This window comes from Colletotrichum gloeosporioides (assembly GCF_011800055.1).
Source record: "Colletotrichum gloeosporioides strain Lc1 chromosome Unknown consensus_22, whole genome shotgun sequence".
Taxonomy (NCBI): domain Eukaryota; kingdom Fungi; phylum Ascomycota; class Sordariomycetes; order Glomerellales; family Glomerellaceae; genus Colletotrichum; species Colletotrichum gloeosporioides.
Genome location: NW_025544667.1, coordinates 611,633 through 631,078, shown reverse-complemented (window position 1 = coordinate 631,078; position 19,446 = coordinate 611,633). Strand labels below are relative to the sequence as shown.

The following is a 19,446-nucleotide window of genomic DNA, read 5'->3' as shown; positions in this document are numbered from 1 at the left end:
TACTTAATTACTACTTATTTAAGGTATAGTGATTTTAAGATATACTATAAATATTTTACTTAGAAGTAATAAAGTACTTAAAAATATAAATATAGAAAATAGAAATCCTCTATATATATAATATTCTATTATTTAATTTACTTAAAGAAATTTTAGTAGTTTTAGTTATTAATTAATAATAAACTAGGTTTATCTTTATTTAAGGACCTTAAGTATTATTAGAGATCTATAATTAGTAATTTAAAGTAGTTTAAGAAATTTAAAGAAATTATAGGTTTTTTTAGTAATTAAAACTACTAAATAATCTATTTATATAGACCTTTTAGTTAATAACTTTTTTAAACTTTATTATATTTTATTTTATTTTAATTTTTTAGCTTAAATAATTTAAATTATTATAAGAAAATATAAAAATTAATTTATTAATTTTTCTAAAAAAATCTTAGTTTTCTTAATAAAATATAGTAAGTTATAAATAATTTTATTTCTTTAGGAGCTTATAAATAGCTTAAACTTTAATTTTAACTATTAATTAGAAACTTCTTATTTAGATTTTATAATAATACTAGCCTTAATATAGTAAAACTTAAACCTTTATAATATTAGCTTTAACTAAGTAATATAAACTAGAAATAAGGGATATTTATACTATTTTTTAGTAATAAAAGGTAACCTTTAGGCTTAGAAATACTATATATAGGAGGTAATTAACTAGAGGATACTTAATTTGAGGAATAGGAATAGTATATAGTAGATTTATAAATATATAGACTTACCCTATATAATATATACCCTAGGGAGCGATCTAAGCTTAGCTCTGATATTAAAAAATAGAACAACAACAATAACAATAACAACTGTAGTGACTCCAGAAATAGCATGCTGGATCGACCTAGGGTTAACAGGATAGAATAATCAGTGTGAACGGTTCCTACGGTCTCAGTTCATCCGGCAGAGGACCCTTACGGGGCCAAAAGGTGCCTAGCAGGGTAATTAGGATCTTGGCGAGCTACCTGTCGTATTGAACAAACATAGCCGAAGGACGAATAATTCCCCAATTGTTAACCTACATCCAACCTTTTCAATCCTTCATTTCCAATATTAAGTTAACTAGATGTCGCATCATTCGAAGATGCTTCGTAGATAGTCACAGGCTTCCAGTCCAAATGATTGCAAACCCTGTTGGTTATCGCTATTCCTCAGAGCCAGGTGACGTACCCACATTAGTTCGCTGCGGCGGGAGCTACGTGAAGAGAGGCGATAGACAGTCCCCAATTATAACCGAAACGATATCAAGAGGCGATGGAAGAACTGAAGGTAGTGTGGTCACAGACATTACGCGGGGGCAGGGAGAGGAGTCCACTTCTGCGACAGGAGGCGAAGTCAATAGTAATTAAGGTTCGCAGGGATGCCCTTAATTATCTTTCTTCCCTTCTAACTTTTCTTCTTCGCAGTTTGCCGCCTAGAGGCGCACCTTATTAACTGCCATATAACTCTGACGGGGAAATATATAGAGGGAGTATAACCTCTATAGCTAACCTATAAGGTATATAAAGGGGATTTTTAAGCCACCTAGCTAAGTAGAAGTAACCCTCTATTATACTATAGCCTAAATTTAAAGCCCTCTAAAATAAATCTTATATATACCCCCTACTTAATCGATATAGCCCTTACTACTAGCGATATTAAATATCTAAAAAAGATTAGTTTACTATATATTTAATAATAACTTAATTATATCCTTATAGCTAAGAATAATAATATAGTATCTCTATACTTCCTCACGATATATATTAAGCTCTTAGAAGACCTTTAGAACTAAGCTCTCTATTATGTTAAGTAGAGATTTAAAAAGATCACTAAGAACTTAAAAAACAAAAATAATATAAGGGAGATTAATAAGATATTTAATAAGAAATATAGTAAATAGCTCTAAGAGCTAATTACTATTATTACCCTTATCTAAGGATATAGTAGTTAAGGAGACTAGCCTAAGTTAGAGTAGAGGAAAAAAAAGGTCCTTATATTCCCTTTAGTTATATAAGTATTTACAAAAGAATTATTCATAAAATGATGCCCTTGATTGTCAGTTGAGTCCGCCGTAGCAAGTTCAGACACTTATCCACTATGATCAACACTAGCGTGGGCCTTTTTTTGCGCGAGGTCGTAACTTCGGTGACATCTTCGCTTTTAAACAATTGTGTTTCTTGGTTGAGACTACAACACTGCGTGTGTTTAAAGTGGAAAATGCTGCGTAGTGATGAGAAAGTGAGATGGTAGTTGCACCGTTGAGATCAGATCCGAAGAACCTGCGCCAAGCCTGTTCGATCATCGTAGCAAACCAACAGAACAATTCGTTTGAAAACTAGCTCTGATGTTTGTAAAGAGCATGTTGACTTCATGGCAAGACTGGGACAAATTAGTCCAGACCTCAGCAACAAGTGATGTTTATTGTCGGATCTTCGTAAATTGGAGCAGCGCACGGATCTCGGTTCTCTCGGGATGTTTAAGGTTTGGTCGAGAGCCCAGAAAGCCCAGAGAGCCCACTGTGCCAAGCATTGCATATTACAACGACGGCTTGGGCCGAACAGCTTGCCCAAGAATTGAGCGAATGTTATGACGCATCTTCGCTTACGGACTCTGGTAGGTTGAGAGTTCTCGATGGAGATCAGTTCTCTGATCTCCTGTATTCAATGACTTGACGGCTGAAGCTGTGTAGCATTTCTACCACATAGTCTTCACTACGCTCAGAATCCCTCTTGGAAAATATCGACTGTTACCGTACGCCTTCATTCCGTCCCAAGATACGTAAAGGAGCTTACCTAATAATCATAGACCAATACCATAGTCAGTGCTAATGTCGACCAACGGGCATCTTTGTTGGGGGATTTTCAGTGGTGTAAAGCGAAAGACGCCACGTACCACTGTTGGCGCTGATGTTCGTGTCGGTGCCACGCTTGTTGTGTTCACCGCCTTTCCTGATGACTGACAGAAAGACCTGTGTACTGCTCACGTGCTGGTCAAAATAATTAAAAAGAAGAGCCGCCTGAATATCCTAAACCACTAAATACATACAAGATTACTCAGGGCTCTAATGACACACCTGGCCAATCACCAACGACTCTTGCTCTGCTCACTTCTTCGCTATTGAAGAAGATGCTGACAGCCCCTTGGGACTTTATCGCGGAAAAGAATATCGAAGATGCCCGATCGGCCTTTGTGCGCACGGTGTTCCATTCGCTTGCGGATTTGTGGCCTTTGTTGACAGCAAGCTTGGTTGGAATGGCGACGGAGAATACGATGGCTGTTTTGCGGGTTCTTTCAACATCAGCATTTGCGTAAGGCGTGTAACGAGGTTATGACGATGGAGTTCCTCCGAGAGAAAACTACCATGCCCATTCCATCGATCCACACCTGGGGCCTTGCCGCGTAAAGCCCACGACAAATTGGCCCATTCATCATCATGGATCGCATGAGAGGGTGCGACTTGAGTGAGTCTCTACAGAAGCTGACCGAGGATGGAGTAGAGGAGTTTATCCTGGATCCAAACATCGAAAACCGATAGCTGGACATCATTTATGATCAGATTGCGAAGTTCCTGCTGGAAATTTCCAACCTTCAATTCTCGAAAATTGGCTCGATTTCTCAAGACACCCCCCGGATGGACAATGGGGTGTGACTGGACGGCCTCTAACATACGACATGAACGATGCAGTCACCGTTGGAACCTGCCCAGAGAACCACTTCGATCTCATTGAGAGGTTTGATCGAGCAAGAGACTATTTTGCAGCGCGCGCGCGACTGCTCCAGGCACACCTTGACGCCCAAATAAATATAGCGGGGGCCGATGCAGACACCGCATGGAGGCAATTTGTGGCTCGTCGCTGCTTCGAAAAGCTCATCCCAAGCTACGTTGTCATTGATGAAGCCGGACCCTTCCGCATTTATTGCGACGACATGCGACCATCCAACATGTTGGTTGATCCAGAGACGTTGCCAATCACTGCTGTACTCGACTTTGAGTTCACAAACGCACTGCCGGCCCAATATACGTACGATGTGCCTTGGTGGCTCTTGCTTCGCCGACCGATAGTTCTGCTCGAAAACAATGACCATGGAAGAGTTTCTCAACCTGTCTTTCCCTAGAAAAGATCAGTTCATCCGGGCTGTTGAACGGGCCGGGGCCCAGAGTGGCATGCAGACCGGTAATGACCGTCTTTCACTCAGAATGCGGGAGTCTTGGGTTAGTGGGAGGTTTTGGTTCAATCTTGCATCACGTTACTGCTCTGAAATTGACGAGATATGTTGGGAAAAGCTGCATAGAGAAGGCATGGGCGACGCAATGCTGGATCAAGCAACCGTCAAGGAGAAAGACAGGTTTGTCAACATGAAGATGGATCAATTCAAACAGTATCTGAGGGAAAGGCAGACCGACGCTCGGTTCTCCGAGTAAGTCCTAGACCTAGAGCCTGCGTTTGAGTAACAGTGTGGAAATCACACTGTAAAGCTCATGAAACTCGCTTTGGATATGACTGCCATCATGCTGATCCTGGAGCAATATGCCTATCAGTCTCAATCTCGGAGGTCTTCTTTCTACAATTACTGAATTGAAGCAGCTTTCAAATCCAGCACGAACTTTAAATCCTATCATGAGAATGTTGTCGTCAGTGACAAGAAAGATTCTGTTGGCCTGAAGATGCCGTACCTCAAGCTTTCCGTCCAGCTCGTCTGCCGCATCAAGATTAAACACGAATTTGGCAGCGCTGCTCTTCTTCTTCTGAAGGTGCAGGATATTCTATCCTGCGTCAGCTTCTTTCTTAATTGGACCATCGACATATTCTTTGAATAAATGTGTTCTTACCTGCTCAACTGAACTTTGCACGACGTACCGAATCACAGTGACTTGCCGCGTCTGGCCCATTCGCAAGGCTCGTGCAACAGCTTGCTCCTCTACAGAAGGATTCCACTGAGGCTCCACTATGTGAACGAAGTTTGCGGCCGTGAGATTGAGACTTGAGTGGGGCTGTCAGTAGATGTCATCAAGATGCGCGGCTGACATCGTTCAATACCCACCCCAATGATCCTGATTCAATGGACATCAATAACACGGGCGTGTCATCATGTTTTCGGAATACTTCAAGCCGTCGCGATCTTTCGGTGTAACTAGTTCGCCCGTCCACTTGCACATGGCTCATCGCCGCATTGTCAAGCAGGCTCGAAAGGAGATCCAGGGTAGATGTCCAGTAGGAGAACACAATGCTTATTAACTGGTTAGATCGGGAAAGAGGCGTTAGCAGTGGTTCGGGACACTCACTGCTTAGATGCAAATCCACTTGCGCGAATTCTTTCTATTACTGCGGCCAGCTTTGAGGAATGACCAGTGGAAAATGACAACATCTCACTTGGTGCTGGAGAATACCCGGGAAGCGGTGAATTGCTGCCTCGGTTGGACCCGAGATGCGAGCCAGGGCTACCAATCTGGAGGGATCGGCCACAGTGGGGGCAAAATTGAAATGTTGTCAAGAGTAACGCTGCGTCTTCGTCGTTAAATGCAGCGCATTGTTCGCAGCCTGTCTCCCTTGCCTCGTCACTTCCCAGAAGTTTCTGTGAATTGGCTCGTTTAGGGAACGTTCCACTGTTGCAGAGCATTCGCATTCTCAGTATGGCAGTGAACAGGATGTTGTACTTCTTGATGCTCTTGCCCTTACTGACTACGTCGTCAATCTCGCGTTTGCTTTGTCGGAGAATCTGGTCATAGAGTTGCTTTTCTTCTTGAGACATAGTGACTTGAATTGTTTCTTGCGTTGAGTCGGGTAACTCAAGAAACTGTTCTGTCCTTCGGATGCAGATTGCTCGGAGCCACGACCGAAGTGGTTTGGAGGAGTCTTTACCTCCCTGTGATAGAGGGTCCAAAACCCCTTTTTGGAACGCTGTCTTGGTCGGGAACGGTTGCAATTGCAAGAACGCCGCTAGAGTAGCAATGTCGTCGAGCTTGTTCTGGATTGGGGTTCCGGTGAGGCACCATCGATTTCGAGCCACCAAATTAGCGACCGACTTGAATTGTTTTGATGCCACATTTCGAATCCAATGAGCTTTTGTCAACCAGTCAGTGTAAATCGGCGAGCACGGCATCAGTGACCTACCTTCATCTAAAACAATACGAAACCAACTCAATCGTTGCAAAACCTTGTTCCCCTTATCTTCAGCGACAATCGTAGCGTAGGTTGTTAAGACGATATTTGCTGATGCCAAAGCGCTGAGGTCTTGAAGACGGGTTGGACCATGAAACACTTTCGTGTCGAACGCTTTCGGCTCGAAATGTCTACTTTTTGTGAGATCTCAAAACTGACTGTATGAAACTTGTCGGCGTACCTTTCAATCTCAGACCGCCAGCTCTCTAGTAGCTCTGCACCGTTCAATCAGCTTCCGCGGACCTATAAGAACTTGATGGGGCGGACAGTATGCTTACGGGCAGAGGAGACGACAACCAAAGTTGCCCTCGTTCGAACAGTACTTCCCTCGTAGATGCCAATTGTAGGGTCAAATCTCTCAAATATTTCAGCGTGGGAGATCGACTGTAAAATGGATGTGAGCACAGTCAGAGTCTTTCCCAGGCCCATCACATCCGCAACTATGCCACCGCAACACACGGGAAAGCACGCATCGTGCTCATGACTATCGCACAATTAAGCATTCGCTCCAGCATTGTTGGCATGGTCCTCACCTTGACACAGCTTGCTCTTGCTTATGTCTGGCCTCTCGTTGGATGATAAAGCGAACACCTTGCTCTTGGTGCCTATTATCGCATGTCAAGGACAATAAGAACAAGAAGATGTGGCACGCTGTGACTTACGGCTTAAGCTTTGCAATGAGTCCTTTCAGGTTGTTGTAGTCAAGAATCCCATCATCCGGCCCTTCTGCGAGACACTCAAGGATATTGGAGATTTCATCTGAGATTCTGGCACGTTGTGCCGAGGGTGAGTCGTTGGTTATACCGACTAGAGCTTTCATATCTTCCTCTTCCAAAACTTTGAAGAAATGCGGGTTGTCGTATTTCTTGTCTTGTGACAGAGCTTTTGGGTGCTGCAAATATGTTGATGCAGTGGACAGCTTGCGCCCAAGCTCGTTTGCAATGTGCTCCATTCCATAAACATTGATCGAAAGACTGACAGGCGCAGATTTGGCCTTGGTGCCCCTTTTACGCTTGCGCAATGCCGTCGCCTCCACTATCGCTTCGAACCTGATAGTTTCGAGATGCTCGATCACTTCCAGTCGATTGCCGGACTGCAGGTCGAGTACGGCAAAGTCATCTGTACTGTGTGGCCAGCGAAGAACATGATGGGTATCTTTTTTGTGTATGTCAAAACTAACAAAGTCGCCGTGACTGGTGGGGACTTCGCGGCCAGTTTGCTCGGAGGATTTCCCGGCGACAATGGGAAGCGCAGCGCCATCGTACAACTATCACTGATGAGTCCTGACATGCCATGATTTGAGGGTGAGACTTACCGCGCCAAAGCAACATTCAGCCTGCGACCCTATGCCAACGTTCCCATAGGAAAATGCGTCGTCAAATGATCTTTGCATCGCGGGCTGAGTCGTCGAGAGCTCAAAAGAGTATTCTGTTGAAGGGCTTCGACACCATAGTTCTGTGCATGCAATCAGGCTTGGTATTAGGCTGTCGCCTGATGGGTGAAAGACCCTGGTTCAGCTGGCACCGCGCAGCGGCAGGCTCTGCGGCGCAGCAATCTTTTCTCAACATCACCACCAATAATTCGCCCATGACTAACCGCCGACGCTGTAGGCGTCCCACAAGGCAGAACTTTTAAATGGTTCGCATGCGGGCTCCATGCATGGGAGCCTAAGCACTGCTGACCTCATCTGACTCCTTACGAGAACTCATACCCCATCGCCTGCCCACAGTATTACTGATCTTCTCCGTGCCATTCCACCCGTCCTTTGCCTCCTTCGCAATATTCTCGCATTCATACGTTGGTGAGAACACTTCGAAACAAATGAGATGGCATCAGATGGCCTGAACTCGCAACTGAAAGATGGTTACAAGCGTGCCGCTGACGATTTCAAGCAGTCGATACCTGCGGACTTGGCGAAAAGGTTCGCAAAGCACACCAACAGTCTGGCTTCCCTAAAAGACGAAATCCAGACCATCCAGGATGATCATGGGAAGAAAGGATCGCTCCGCAACTTGCAGCGCCTTAAAAAGTTCGTCGAAGCCATGACCCAGCTTGGGCAGGTGATTGAGGTTTTCGTAAATGCGAACGATCTCGTTTGCTTTATCTGGGTATGATTTCTGGTCCCAGGTCCTCGAAATTATTCTTGACTGATCCGATGATAAACACACTAGGGCCCAATGAAATTCCTACTAGGGGTAAGCATCTGATTGAGGAACAACGCCGACCGTATCGTTGTCCAACTAAGCGCTGCATGAGTAGACCGCAAAAGCCCATCTTGACAATTTTGACAAGCTGCTTGACGTGTATTCCGACATTGGAGATGTAATCCCTGGTCTATTGTTCTACCAAGACATGTTCATACAACACGAACCCCTCAGGGACATCTTGCAAGATTATTACTCCGACATCTTGAAGTTTCACGAAAAGGCAATCAAAGTCTTTGCCCGTTCAAGTTGGGTTTTTTTCTCATATTTAATGAAGACCTAGATACTGAGACTTAGGAAAGCCTGGAAAAATGCCTTCAATGCCACGTGGAACACCTTTAAGACGCAATTCGATCCGATCATGCAAAGTCTGAAGAAACGGCGAGAGCTACTAGATAGCGTAAAGGTTTCAGCATCTCTTGACCAAATCCACGTCATGCGACGGGAGATGAGAGACGTATACCAAGAGCAAACAAGAGCTGCCGATAAGAGTGCGCGCGAAAATCATCGGTCCAGAATGGCACTGATCAAGGAAAAGATCGGCGCACCGGACTATGACCTCGATCAGCAAGCCGCAAGTCAGAGAAGAGAAGAAGTTGATAGCGGCAAATGGGTATTTGGGGAGCCAGAATACGTGTCTTGGTCCAGCACGATCAGTCTTGATCATTCGGTTCTGTACCTCAACGGTATACCCGGAGCTGGTGAGAGGTCTACCAGGCGAAGATGTAAAATGCGAATTAACAAGATAATACAGGAAAGTCAACACTCGTCTCTTTGATTATCAGCAATCTCCTGGCAGTTCGCAGCTCGAACCAGCTTCTTCGAACATCTGTGTCTTATTTCTACTTCAAGCACGGAGTCCCGGATAGGAGCACTCATGAAAGTGCCCTAAGAGCTATCTTGACCCAGCTTATCAACCAGGATACAACGTCATCGGAGGGATTTTTCGAAGATTTATCGAAACAAGCCGATGTTAATATTCGCTCCAGAGAGAGCCTCGAAAAGCTCACTAAGAGAGCACTTGAGGAGTATCGAGTATCGTACTTGATTCTGGACGGTCTGGACGAGTGTGAACGAGGACAAGCTGAGCGTGCAATGGAGTGGCTCCTTTCGCTTCGTAAAGACGAACGATATGCTGGCAAGACGAGCCTACGAATTATGTTCTCCGGGCAACGAAACGGCGTGCTGGACAAGATCCTGGCGCCGTTCCCTGACATTCAGTTGGAATCTTCAAAGCACAAGGTCGATATCGAAAAGTACTGTTTGCAGTATTCTTCAAAAATTCAGAAGAAATTCCGCCTAGATAAAGCCACCGAGGCTCACATCGTATCTTTAGTCACAAAGGGAGCTCAAGGTAATCGCATTATTGTGTGCTCTAAGCTCGACCTCAGCTGACGCCGACCAGGGATGTTCCTGTACGCTAGGGTCGTTCTCGAATATCTCTATCGCCAAGTAAGCTTCGATGGACTGAATGAGGCCATCAAGCCTGAAATGTTTCCAAGCAAGCTCGAAACTGCGTAGGGGACCTCGTTAGATGAGTTTCATTTTCGCACAGCTAACAGAATAAGCTATCAGAGAGTAGCGGCCACCATCTTTGAGGCAGAATACGATTCAGAGGTATATGCTGCCAAGAAGGTCATTTCTTTGGTCATTGCAGCAAGACGAGATCTGAGATGGCGGGAGATACAGTCGTTCTTCTGTATAGACAGCAAAACAGCGACTGTCCGTCCTGGTAGACGATTACTAGTTGATGCCAAAGAGCTTTGCGGCTCCCTTGTAGACATTCATCAATTCGATGGCCAAATTGGCGATCCAGAGAGTCTCGTTCGAATTGTGCATCATACGGCCCAAAGGTATGATATTTACAGTCTTCTGAGCTTTCAGTAACCAGTGCTAATAGCACAACATCAGATACCTCATCGAGAAGAAGCTCATCGACAACTACCTTGAGCACGCTCGGCTCCTGACGTTCTGCTCCGATTATCTGCGTTCGATGCCGTTTGCACAAAGTAATTGTTCGGATGTAGTGTCGTTGCATGCCAGGCAGGCATACTACTCGCTGCAAGATTACGCTGTTGCACACTGGTATGACCATCTCAAAGCCCTCATGAGCCCTAGTCCAGCGAGACAGACACAGATCCCCGAGGTTGTGCGAGAGCTCCAGACGGCAAGGGATTCAGCCGTATCCTTTCTGCAGGAGTATGTCATCTCATCCAAGATGACACAGAAAGATGACACTGAGCTGTCGTTAGAATCAATACTGGACAGTCTCCCATCCGATGATAGCGAAAGGACCTCGCTTCTCAACATTGACCAACGAACATTTTGGATCCGAAAAGAAATCGAGAATTTGAGTGATCTCACCGACAATGAGTACGGTGTCTTGAATAGTCTCTATGGCCCGGCATCTCGCTACAAGTGCCATAAGCCCAGATGCCTAATGTTTTCTGAAGGCTTTGAGACGAAGCAGGAGAGAGCAAACCATATCAACCGCCACGAACGACCGTTTCGCTGTGATCAAGAGGAATGCTTTGCACACGCCTTCGGATTTGAATCAAGAGATTCGCGGGACAAGCATGTGAATGAGCATCATTCAGAAGCTGGAACGACCTTTCAATTCCCCCGTCAGGACACTGATATGGCGTCCACACCCGAAGATATCTTCCAGGCAGTAAAAGCTGGCGACATAGTCCGTGTCACACAGCTTCTCGACGAAGATGTCGACGTAAACGCTGTCGATCATCCACTAAAGGACAGCTATGTCACTCCCCTCTGGATAGCCGTGGATCGCAACAACTACGAGATGTGCAGACTGTTGATACAACGAGGTGCAACCCTTGGGAAGCCAGCAGCATACCGACCAAGATCAAAAAGGTTCACCAAGGTTGACGCGATGTCTCCATATACTCCACTAGCTCAGGCCTGTGTGACGGGAAACGTCAAAATAGCTGAGTTGATTCTCAAGGCACAAGCTCAAGTGACTGAGTTCGCTGTTGATGATATGTACATTGCTTTGATGAAAGCAGTGATGAGAGGCAAAGTAGAAATCGTTCAGCTACTCATGGGCTATCACGATTTCACTCGAGAGAAACACGCACCAGACGGCTTGATCGATCCGTTACTAGTAGCTTGTCAGCGCAGCCACGCTTCTGTATTGGAATGTCTTCTCCAGTCTGGATTTGAGCTTAGGGATGACGTCGATTACATCACGGTATGTCTGTCGTTTATACATGCCCAGGACACTGAGCAGGGGACAAGACAGGCGTCGACGCTGAAAATCATGCTTGCAAGTTGCCAAGTTCCGATCTCATCGCCCATGAGAATTGAAAGAGCAATGAAGAATGGACATCCCTATGTTGCCCTATTGATCTTGTCATATCGAAAGACAAATATTCGTGCAGCCGGCTTGAGAAAGATAAGCAGTCTCGCACGGGAAAGATCCTACACAGACATTGCCAAGTTTGCAGATAAGCTGCTAGACGCAATAGGCGAGGTGAGTTCTTTGAATCAACCGTCTCAATAATGATGTTGACTGAACAGGAACCTCAAACCAAATCGGTCCTGACTGTAGGCGATATGCCAATCAGTTTTGACTTTGATTCCTTGGTGCACGAAGACTGGGAGATGAAGGAGGAATGAACTTGCGGTTGTTATCCAAGCGGGCACGGCTTTTGGTTTCGTTCATGTCATCGTCGCTCATTCATGGTGGCCTTCTTGTTCGCCAATTGTTCAGTTCCTCGGACTTGGAGCTCTCGGTCATTACAGTATAGCTCAGCTAGAAAGCCTCGAAATTGCATGGGCACCTGGGACCAAGGACCACATATCCTATGCCGCCATGACATCGTACTTTGGTTAACAAATACCCCGTGTCTTGACTAATCCATCGCGGTTACAACATCGACCTATATCCGCTCAGCATAGGTGCATCCCAAGAAAAAAGACATCATGCATCATGACATCGAAGCTTGAACTGAGGCAAAGCCCAATATATTTAAAATCTTTGCTCGCCCCATCATTACCTCTCCTCTCAACCCCAAATGAAAACCCAGAAGAAGGGGGGAAAGGATATATACACGATTACGCTTTACAGATATGGGTTAGAGAGATGCATAGACCACGCACCGCGATATACAGTGAGTGGTCCATCCATCTCCAACCCATATCTGTAAGGCGTAATCGCATGTATCCTTCCCCCCTTCCTCTCAGCCTTACTAGAAATCCCCATCGCCTGAGACTCGTTACAGACCACCACTACCACCACCAGAAAACAAGTCGAAAGCCCTTCAACACCTATAACAGCTGAGAACAATAAAACAAAGTCATACCTTCTACATGTACCCAATAATACACATTTCGCAAAGGAGCCATGCAGCAGTGCCATTACGCCGCGTCTTCTTTCTTTTTCGTGGGGAACATTTGTCTCACTCTTCTCCTTTGATCATCATCAATCCGTCTTTTCGTCCCGGCTCGCTTCTGAAAATGAACTCTCAACACCATATAAACCCCCCTCAAACCATGGGAATAATGGATTTGTTTATCCACACCCTCTGAACTCAAGTTTCGCGCGCTGGCCAATCTTTGTAAAACGAGCAAGCAATTCTATTACACCTCCTCGCCGGCGACTGACTCGTAGCCACCCGCTCTGCGTCGTCCGCGGCTCATGTTCATGAGAGAAGGGCTCTCGTACATCGCCGTGTAGTTGATAGGCTCGCCAGCCAGCATAGCCGACCCGTTCTCGCGAGGACCAAATGTAGGCGCGGGATCGCACCAAAAGTCGCGGCAGTTGGCCATGCAGCCGTTGGAGTAGGGGTTCTTCTTTCTGCGCTTGTTGCCGGTGGCGGCGCCACGGCCGCGGATGGTCTCGATGAATGGGTCGACGCCGAGAAGACGGGCCCACTGCTGGAGGCGACCGCCCTTGTGCTTGTGGGCGTGGCCATGGCCATGGGTCTCGGGAGTTGCAAGAGAAGGGTGGTTCGGGTCGAGGGGAGTGCCGGTCGAGGTGAAGGCGGAGGTGACAGAGCCGTCCTGAATACCGAACATGTTCTCGTAGGTAGTCATCGCGCGGGAGACTTGGACGAACTGAACGAAGAGCAGCATGCCGACCCAGGTGAGTTGGAGGGAGACCCAGACGGTGAGGATCGCGGTGTAGCCATCGGCGTTGACGACCTTGCAGAGACCAGGGCTGAGGAAGTTGCAGCTATCGGAAGCCTTGGCTGAGATGTCGGAAAGGTCTGAGCGACAGTTAGATGGCGGATCTGAGAGTGAGGCATGAGCCACTTACAGTAGTAGACAAGGAAGTCAAAGGAGATGATGCCCAAAGTCAAGCTGATGAGGTACAAGAAGAAGTGGCGGTGGTTGTTGACGCCAACACAATTGTAGACCCAAGGGCAGTGACTAAGGAAGTCAGTAAGCAGTTTTACTATGAGACGTTTGGATAAACTCACTGGTCGTGCTTCGCGACACACTTTTGGCAACGCTTGCAGTGCTTGCTGCGGAGAGGGGTCCTGATCATGCACGTAACACAGAAGTTGGACTCGTCAAACTTCCACAGCTTAAGCAGCTCATCAATGACGGCCTTCTGCTCGGCGATGCCGTTCATCTTGGGGACGAAGCCGGGGTCGTAGCGCATAGCGGCGGCATAGAAGTAGGCAGTAAGGCCGAGGAAAGTCCCAAAGAGCAAGTTCAACCACCAGTGCGACTGAGTGGCGGCAGATCCAGTGGTGCCAGGCAAGACGGTCGTCAGCCATCTGAGGCCAGTCCAGAACACGGAAGCGGCAAAGATACCTGCCAACCAGGGCTACAATCGTCAGCATTAATCTCGCATAAGAGACCAAAGATACTCACAGTCTTATGGAAGTGCTTCATATCAGGCGGCGCAAACTCAATGACCTGTTGCGCGCACCATTGGATGCTGTATCCCACGATCACCGCGAAGAACACGCCCGCATACACTGGCATGCTCCCCAGTATGGTGATGATAGACCACACCAGCACGAACGGCCAGAGGAACAGGAACTTGGTGACGAATCCCCTCTTATCCTGGCGGAGGAAGCGCGCACCAGGGAAATGCGGCTCGATCGGCTGCGCGTCCTCGTCGTACCCACACTCCTTCAAGGCGCGGTGCCACGCGTTGGTCGTGTTAAGCTCCTTCGCCGTCACGGCAGGCGTCTTGCCAGTCTGCGTCTTCGCGAATCGGTCGGCGCCGTACTCGAGCAGTCTCTGTATACACGCGGGCGAGCCCTTGACGAGTGCCCAATGCAGCGCGGTAAAGCCCTGTTCGTCGGTGGTGTGGACGCTGGCGCCCCAGCGGAGGAAGAGGTCGACGCATTGCGGGAAGCCCTTGTAGGCAGACCACATCAAGGCCGTGTGCCCGTAGCTGTCGAGGACGTCGACGGGGATGCCCTGGTGGAGAAGGAGGACGAGCAGGAGGGTGTTGCCGTTGAAAGTCGAGATGTGGAGGGTGTTGTAGCCCTGGGCGTCGGTGATGAGGGGGTCAGCGCCGTGCTGGAGGAGGAGGTTGACGGTGTAGTAGTGACATCTCTGGGCGGCCCACTGGAGGGGAGTGGCTACTGACTCTCCGCCCTTCCTGTTGATCTCGGCGCCATTGTCGATGAGAAACTTGCACATGGCATACTGGTTGTTGATTGCTGCCCACTAGGAGCCGTTAGCGCCATGTGATGCGGTCAAAGGTGGTACAAAGAGTGGACGCTGGGAGGCTGCATGGAAACGTACATGGAGGGGGGTGATGCCCTCGTCGTCTGAGAAAGTCGCATCGTACTCGCCGGCCTCAAAGAGCTTCTCCATGGCTGGGACGTCTCCGACTCTGGCAATCTGCATGATGTCGTTCTCCGCGTTTGGCGCATCGCCGCCCATGTTTCCCATCTCGACCTCGTTGTTTAATGTTGGCGCGACGGCACTGGTCTTGTTGGCGGGCTGGTTCGGGGCGACAGAGGCAGCTGCGGCGCCGCCTCCTGGTGTCGTTGACTTGTCCATCGAGGTCGGGGGCCAAGCTTGGCGCGATTGTGTGGTTGTGGGCTCGGAAGGACGGGGAGATTATCGAAGGAGTGGACGCTGTTTAATGCGACGGGAGGACGGGGCAGGTATCTATGCGGCAGACGGAAGCTTTTCGGATCGATCTTAGCGTCGCATTGCTCGTTAAGGTTGATGGTCCAGGCGACGACGGTAGTAAAAAAAAAGATACAAGGCCAGGGGTCTCGAAGGTGGGAATAAAAAGAGACACAACACAAGACGCACACGGTCGAGGCGAAAAGAAACGACGGAGCGGAAAAGGCACCGAAGCCAAGGGGACGAAATTGCGTGTCGTCAGCTCCAGCAGCACTTCACTCGGCAGCAGCGTTGAAGACTGGGGGCGCTTTCCACTAAGAAAGAGGTCAGAAGGAGATCGCCGGGGACCCTCCCCCTAAATCGGACTAGCGAGGCTGAGCTGACAAAGGAGGCGACCCACCCGTTACCTGCCGTCGTAGCCGTGATTGGATGGCAGGGTGACAGCGCCCCAAAGCTTGGCATCGGTCACGCATGAGGCCCCTGGTTGGTCGGGTCCCTCGGCCACCCTCAGCCTCGTCCCTCAGGCGCGCAAGTGTGGCTGGAGAAGACAGCTCAACGGGTCTAACCCAAAAGGGGAAAAGAGACAGCTCCACCAGACAGACGCCTTCCACTCCACTGACGGCATGGCATTGGCACGCGATTCCTTCTGGAAATCTGTCAACGACCACGACTAAAACATCGTCAATTTTCCCCCAACAGTCGGCCGTTCGCGCGCCTCGTACTCGATACGACCCCATCCCACGCCTCCTGTCCCCAGAGGCCAAACGACCGCAACCATGGCAGCCAACACGGGCTCCTTCGTCGAGTTCTTCGAACACATCATGACGCCCTCCGCCCCCGTCATCCTTATCGGCGTCGCCATCGTCCTCCTCTTCCCCATCCTGCTGCACTTCATCCTCGTCAAGTCGACGCCCTACACCACCCTCCCCTCTGTGCTCCTTCTCGGGCCCTCCGGTGCGGGCAAGACCGCCCTCCTCACCCTCTTCGAGCGCGGCGACATCCCCGCGGCGACCCACACCAGCCAGCGCCCAAAGACCGTCGAGCTCACGGCCTCCCGCGACAGCAAGACCAAGACCAGCTTCCGCAACCACGACGACACCAGCGGCACCCACACAAAGTTCCTCCTCGTCGACACCCCCGGCTACGGCAAGCTGCGCAACTTCGCCATGGCGAAGCTCGCCGGCAGTGCCAACGACAAGTCCAAGCTCAAGTCCATCGTCTACATGGTCGACGCCGCCGCCATCAGCGAGCAGGACGTCCTCGCCCCGTCTGCCAGCTACCTCTACGACGTGCTGCTTGGTCTGCAGAAGCGCGCCTCCTCGAGCAAGACATCCAAGCCCCCTGCGCCGATCCCCGTCCTGGTGGCCGCGAACAAGGTCGACCTCTTCACTGCGCTGCCGGGCGCGCTGGTCAAGACGAGTCTGGAGGCTGAGATCACCCGCATCCGCGCTTCGCGTAGCAAGGGCCTGTTAGATTCTGGCGTTGGTATCGATGACATTGGCTCTGAGGAGCACGACGACTGGCTGGGCGCATACGGCACCGAGAAGTTCACCTTTGACCAGCTGCGCGAGTTCGATGTTGAGGTCGACGTTGTTGCGGGCAACGTGTCTGGAAGCGGTCCCGGAGCCGATAAGTGGTGGTCATGGATCGCCGAGCGGGTATAATAATCATCGCCGAGAGAGGCACATAATAATACAATTACATGATTTGAGCAAAAGCAACGTCTTTCAAAAATGTGACAAGCATGATGGGGAGCAAAAAAAGGCCGGGTTCAAAAAATGCGCATTCTGTTATTCTATCCATTGATCAGGCTGCCCTGTTCTATGTAGATGTTGAGTCTACCCATCCGAGACTTCCAAGCCAATGCTGCCAAACCGGGGTCAGTTGATGCGACCCAAGATTCGCCCCTGCCACTGCGATGCTCGCTTCCAAACGCCGTTAATAAAAACAAAATCCCATCATCCCTCCTCGTGTATCTTTTGCCCCACTCTATCAAATCCAGTTCATCATCATGAAGGGGAAAAAGATAACATCTACGCCTTCTTGTTCACAACCCAGGTGAGCAGGTCAACCTTGGTAACAACCGCCACAGGCTTCGACAGCGCCTTGCTGCCCTCGCTCTTCTCGGTAACAACCGCGGCACTGTTCCACTCGAGGAACTTGCTGAGCGTCGACAGCGGCGTGTCGAGCGTGATCTCGACAAACTTGCGCTTCTTGCCCTTCTCCTTGGCCTCGCCGCCGGCGATCTGTCTGGGATCCGTGACAACCTCGTCCAGACGGCCAAAGTCGAACATGACGTCGCTGACGGGGCTGCTCGCGGACGCGCGGCCCGAGGAGACGTAGCTGAGCAGGTTGCCGAGCGTGACCAGGCCAACAAGCTTGTTACCGCTCGCAGACAGCACGGGGAGCTGGTCGAAGCCCTTGTCGCGCATGATCTCGGACGCCTCGGAGACGGGGCTGGACGCGGAGACGGACATGACGGGCTTCAGGCGCAGCGCGCGGATCGTCGCGCCGTGGTAGGGGTCCGTCGTCTCGGACTTGTTCGACGAGGCCTGCGTCTCGAGGCCGTTGATCTCGGGAAGCAGGTCGTTCGCGGCCAGCCAGTCGTCGTCGGCAAACTTGGAGAGGTAGCTGCGGATGCTGTCGGGCAGCACGACGACGACGGTGTCGCCCTTGCCGAGGCCGAGGTCCTTGACGGCGCGGACCATGGCCGCCATCGCTGAGCCGGAGCTGCCGCCAACCAACAGGCCCTCCTCGGCAATCAGGCGGCGCGCGAGCTGGAACGACTCGCGATCCTCGGTCTTGTACCACTTGTCGACGATCTCGCGGTCCAGCACATCGGGGATAAAGTCGTAGCCGATGCCCTCGACCTTGTAGCCCTCGTTCTCGTGCTCCTTGTTGAGCGCCTCGGGGAGCGCGAGGATGCTGCCGTGGGGGTCTGCTGCGACGACCTTGATGTTCTTGTTGTGCTTCTTGAGGCCGCGGGCGATGCCGGTGATGGTGCCGCCGGTGCCGGCGCCAGCGACGACGGCGGTGATGGCGCCGTTGGTCTGGTTCCAGATCTCCTCGGCGGTGCCGTACTCGTGGGCGAGCGGGTTGTCGAGGTTGCCGTACTGGTCGAGGATGTGGGCGTTGGGGATCTCCTTCTCGAGGCGGCGGGCGACGCCGATGTGCGACTCGGGGCTGTCCCAGGCGGCCTGGGTCGGGGTGCGGATGATGGTGGCGCCGAGGGCCTTGAGGACGGAGACTTTCTCGGCGGACATCTTCTCGGGGAGGGTGATGATGGTCTTGTAGCCCTTGATCGCGCCGACGAGCGCCAGGCCGATACCACTGGAGAGGAATGTGTTAGCTTCGTCGGTAAGGGAGGCAATGCTGCGCAAACGTACGTGTTGCCGCTGGTGGGCTCGATGAGTGTGTCGCCGGGCTTGATGCGGCCGCTCTTCTCGGCCTCCTCGATCATGCGCAGGGCTATTCTGTCCTTGACGCTGCCGCCGGCGTTGAAGAGCTCGACCTTGGCGTACACCTCGGCCTCGATGCCCAAGCTCTGGGGGATCTTGTTCAGACGAACGAGCGGCGTGTTGCCAATCAGCTCAGTCGCCGACTGGGCGGTGACGGCCACTCTGGTGGCGTTGATGGACTTGATGTCGCCCATGATTGCGGATTGAGGGATCGTGGGTATTCGGAATGTTTATTTGGGGTTTGAAAGAGAGAAAGTCGCAACAGAGAGAGAGAGGTAGAAAAGAAAAAGAAGAATACTTTCTCAGCCCACGGACGTAGGTCTGACGAAGCCAAAAAGAGAAACGCAATCCTTGTGGTGGGATGGTGCGAGAATGAAAAATGACCCCGCCAACGCCGAAGATATCCGCCCACCTGCCTCAACCGCCGTGGCTCGACCTGCCTACCAGCGGCCAGTCTGCCACCTGCCGCTTCAGTGCAGCGCGCAACAGCGCTGACGCCCGGCGCAAGACAGGGGCCCCAGCACCGAA

At 50.1% G+C, this 19,446-nt stretch overlaps 5 protein-coding genes across 5 annotated transcripts; 3 read left to right on the top strand and 2 right to left on the bottom strand.

Annotated features, from left to right (window-relative positions):
• Positions 1 to 4,108: 4,108 nt before the first annotated feature.
• On the top strand, positions 4,109 to 4,849 carry GCG54_00006945 (uncharacterized protein; the record flags this gene model as incomplete). The annotated part of the gene is made up of 3 exons (XM_045406937.1): positions 4,109 to 4,243; positions 4,301 to 4,449; positions 4,669 to 4,849. The coding sequence occupies 3 exons, from the start codon at positions 4,109 to 4,111 to the stop codon at positions 4,847 to 4,849; spliced, it is 465 nt and encodes a 154-aa protein (XP_045267483.1).
• GCG54_00006944 (DNA repair protein RAD5B) lies at positions 4,600 to 7,584 on the bottom strand (the record flags this gene model as incomplete). The annotated part of the gene is made up of 9 exons (XM_045406936.1): positions 4,600 to 4,644; positions 4,706 to 4,795; positions 4,862 to 5,023; positions 5,058 to 5,259; positions 5,315 to 6,322; positions 6,373 to 6,406; positions 6,470 to 6,675; positions 6,854 to 7,458; positions 7,507 to 7,584. The coding sequence occupies 9 exons, from the start codon at positions 7,582 to 7,584 to the stop codon at positions 4,600 to 4,602; spliced, it is 2,430 nt and encodes an 809-aa protein (XP_045267482.1).
• A 433-nt stretch (positions 7,585 to 8,017) lies between these two features.
• GCG54_00006943 (uncharacterized protein) lies at positions 8,018 to 12,034 on the top strand (the record flags this gene model as incomplete). The annotated part of the gene is made up of 8 exons (XM_045406935.1): positions 8,018 to 8,299; positions 8,451 to 8,643; positions 8,698 to 9,096; positions 9,150 to 9,749; positions 9,801 to 9,912; positions 9,964 to 10,248; positions 10,307 to 11,888; positions 11,936 to 12,034. The coding sequence occupies 8 exons, from the start codon at positions 8,018 to 8,020 to the stop codon at positions 12,032 to 12,034; spliced, it is 3,552 nt and encodes a 1,183-aa protein (XP_045267481.1).
• A 963-nt stretch (positions 12,035 to 12,997) lies between these two features.
• GCG54_00006941 (Palmitoyltransferase AKR1) lies at positions 12,998 to 19,112 on the bottom strand (the record flags this gene model as incomplete). Its single annotated transcript, XM_045406933.1, has 7 exons — positions 12,998 to 13,626; positions 13,677 to 13,789; positions 13,840 to 14,192; positions 14,240 to 15,049; positions 15,128 to 15,379; positions 17,512 to 18,790; positions 18,847 to 19,112. The coding sequence occupies 7 exons, from the start codon at positions 19,110 to 19,112 to the stop codon at positions 12,998 to 13,000; spliced, it is 3,702 nt and encodes a 1,233-aa protein (XP_045267479.1).
• GCG54_00006942 (uncharacterized protein) lies at positions 16,237 to 17,124 on the top strand (the record flags this gene model as incomplete). The annotated part of the gene is made up of 1 exon (XM_045406934.1): positions 16,237 to 17,124. The coding sequence occupies one exon, from the start codon at positions 16,237 to 16,239 to the stop codon at positions 17,122 to 17,124; it is 888 nt and encodes a 295-aa protein (XP_045267480.1).
• Positions 19,113 to 19,446: the final 334 nt, after the last annotated feature.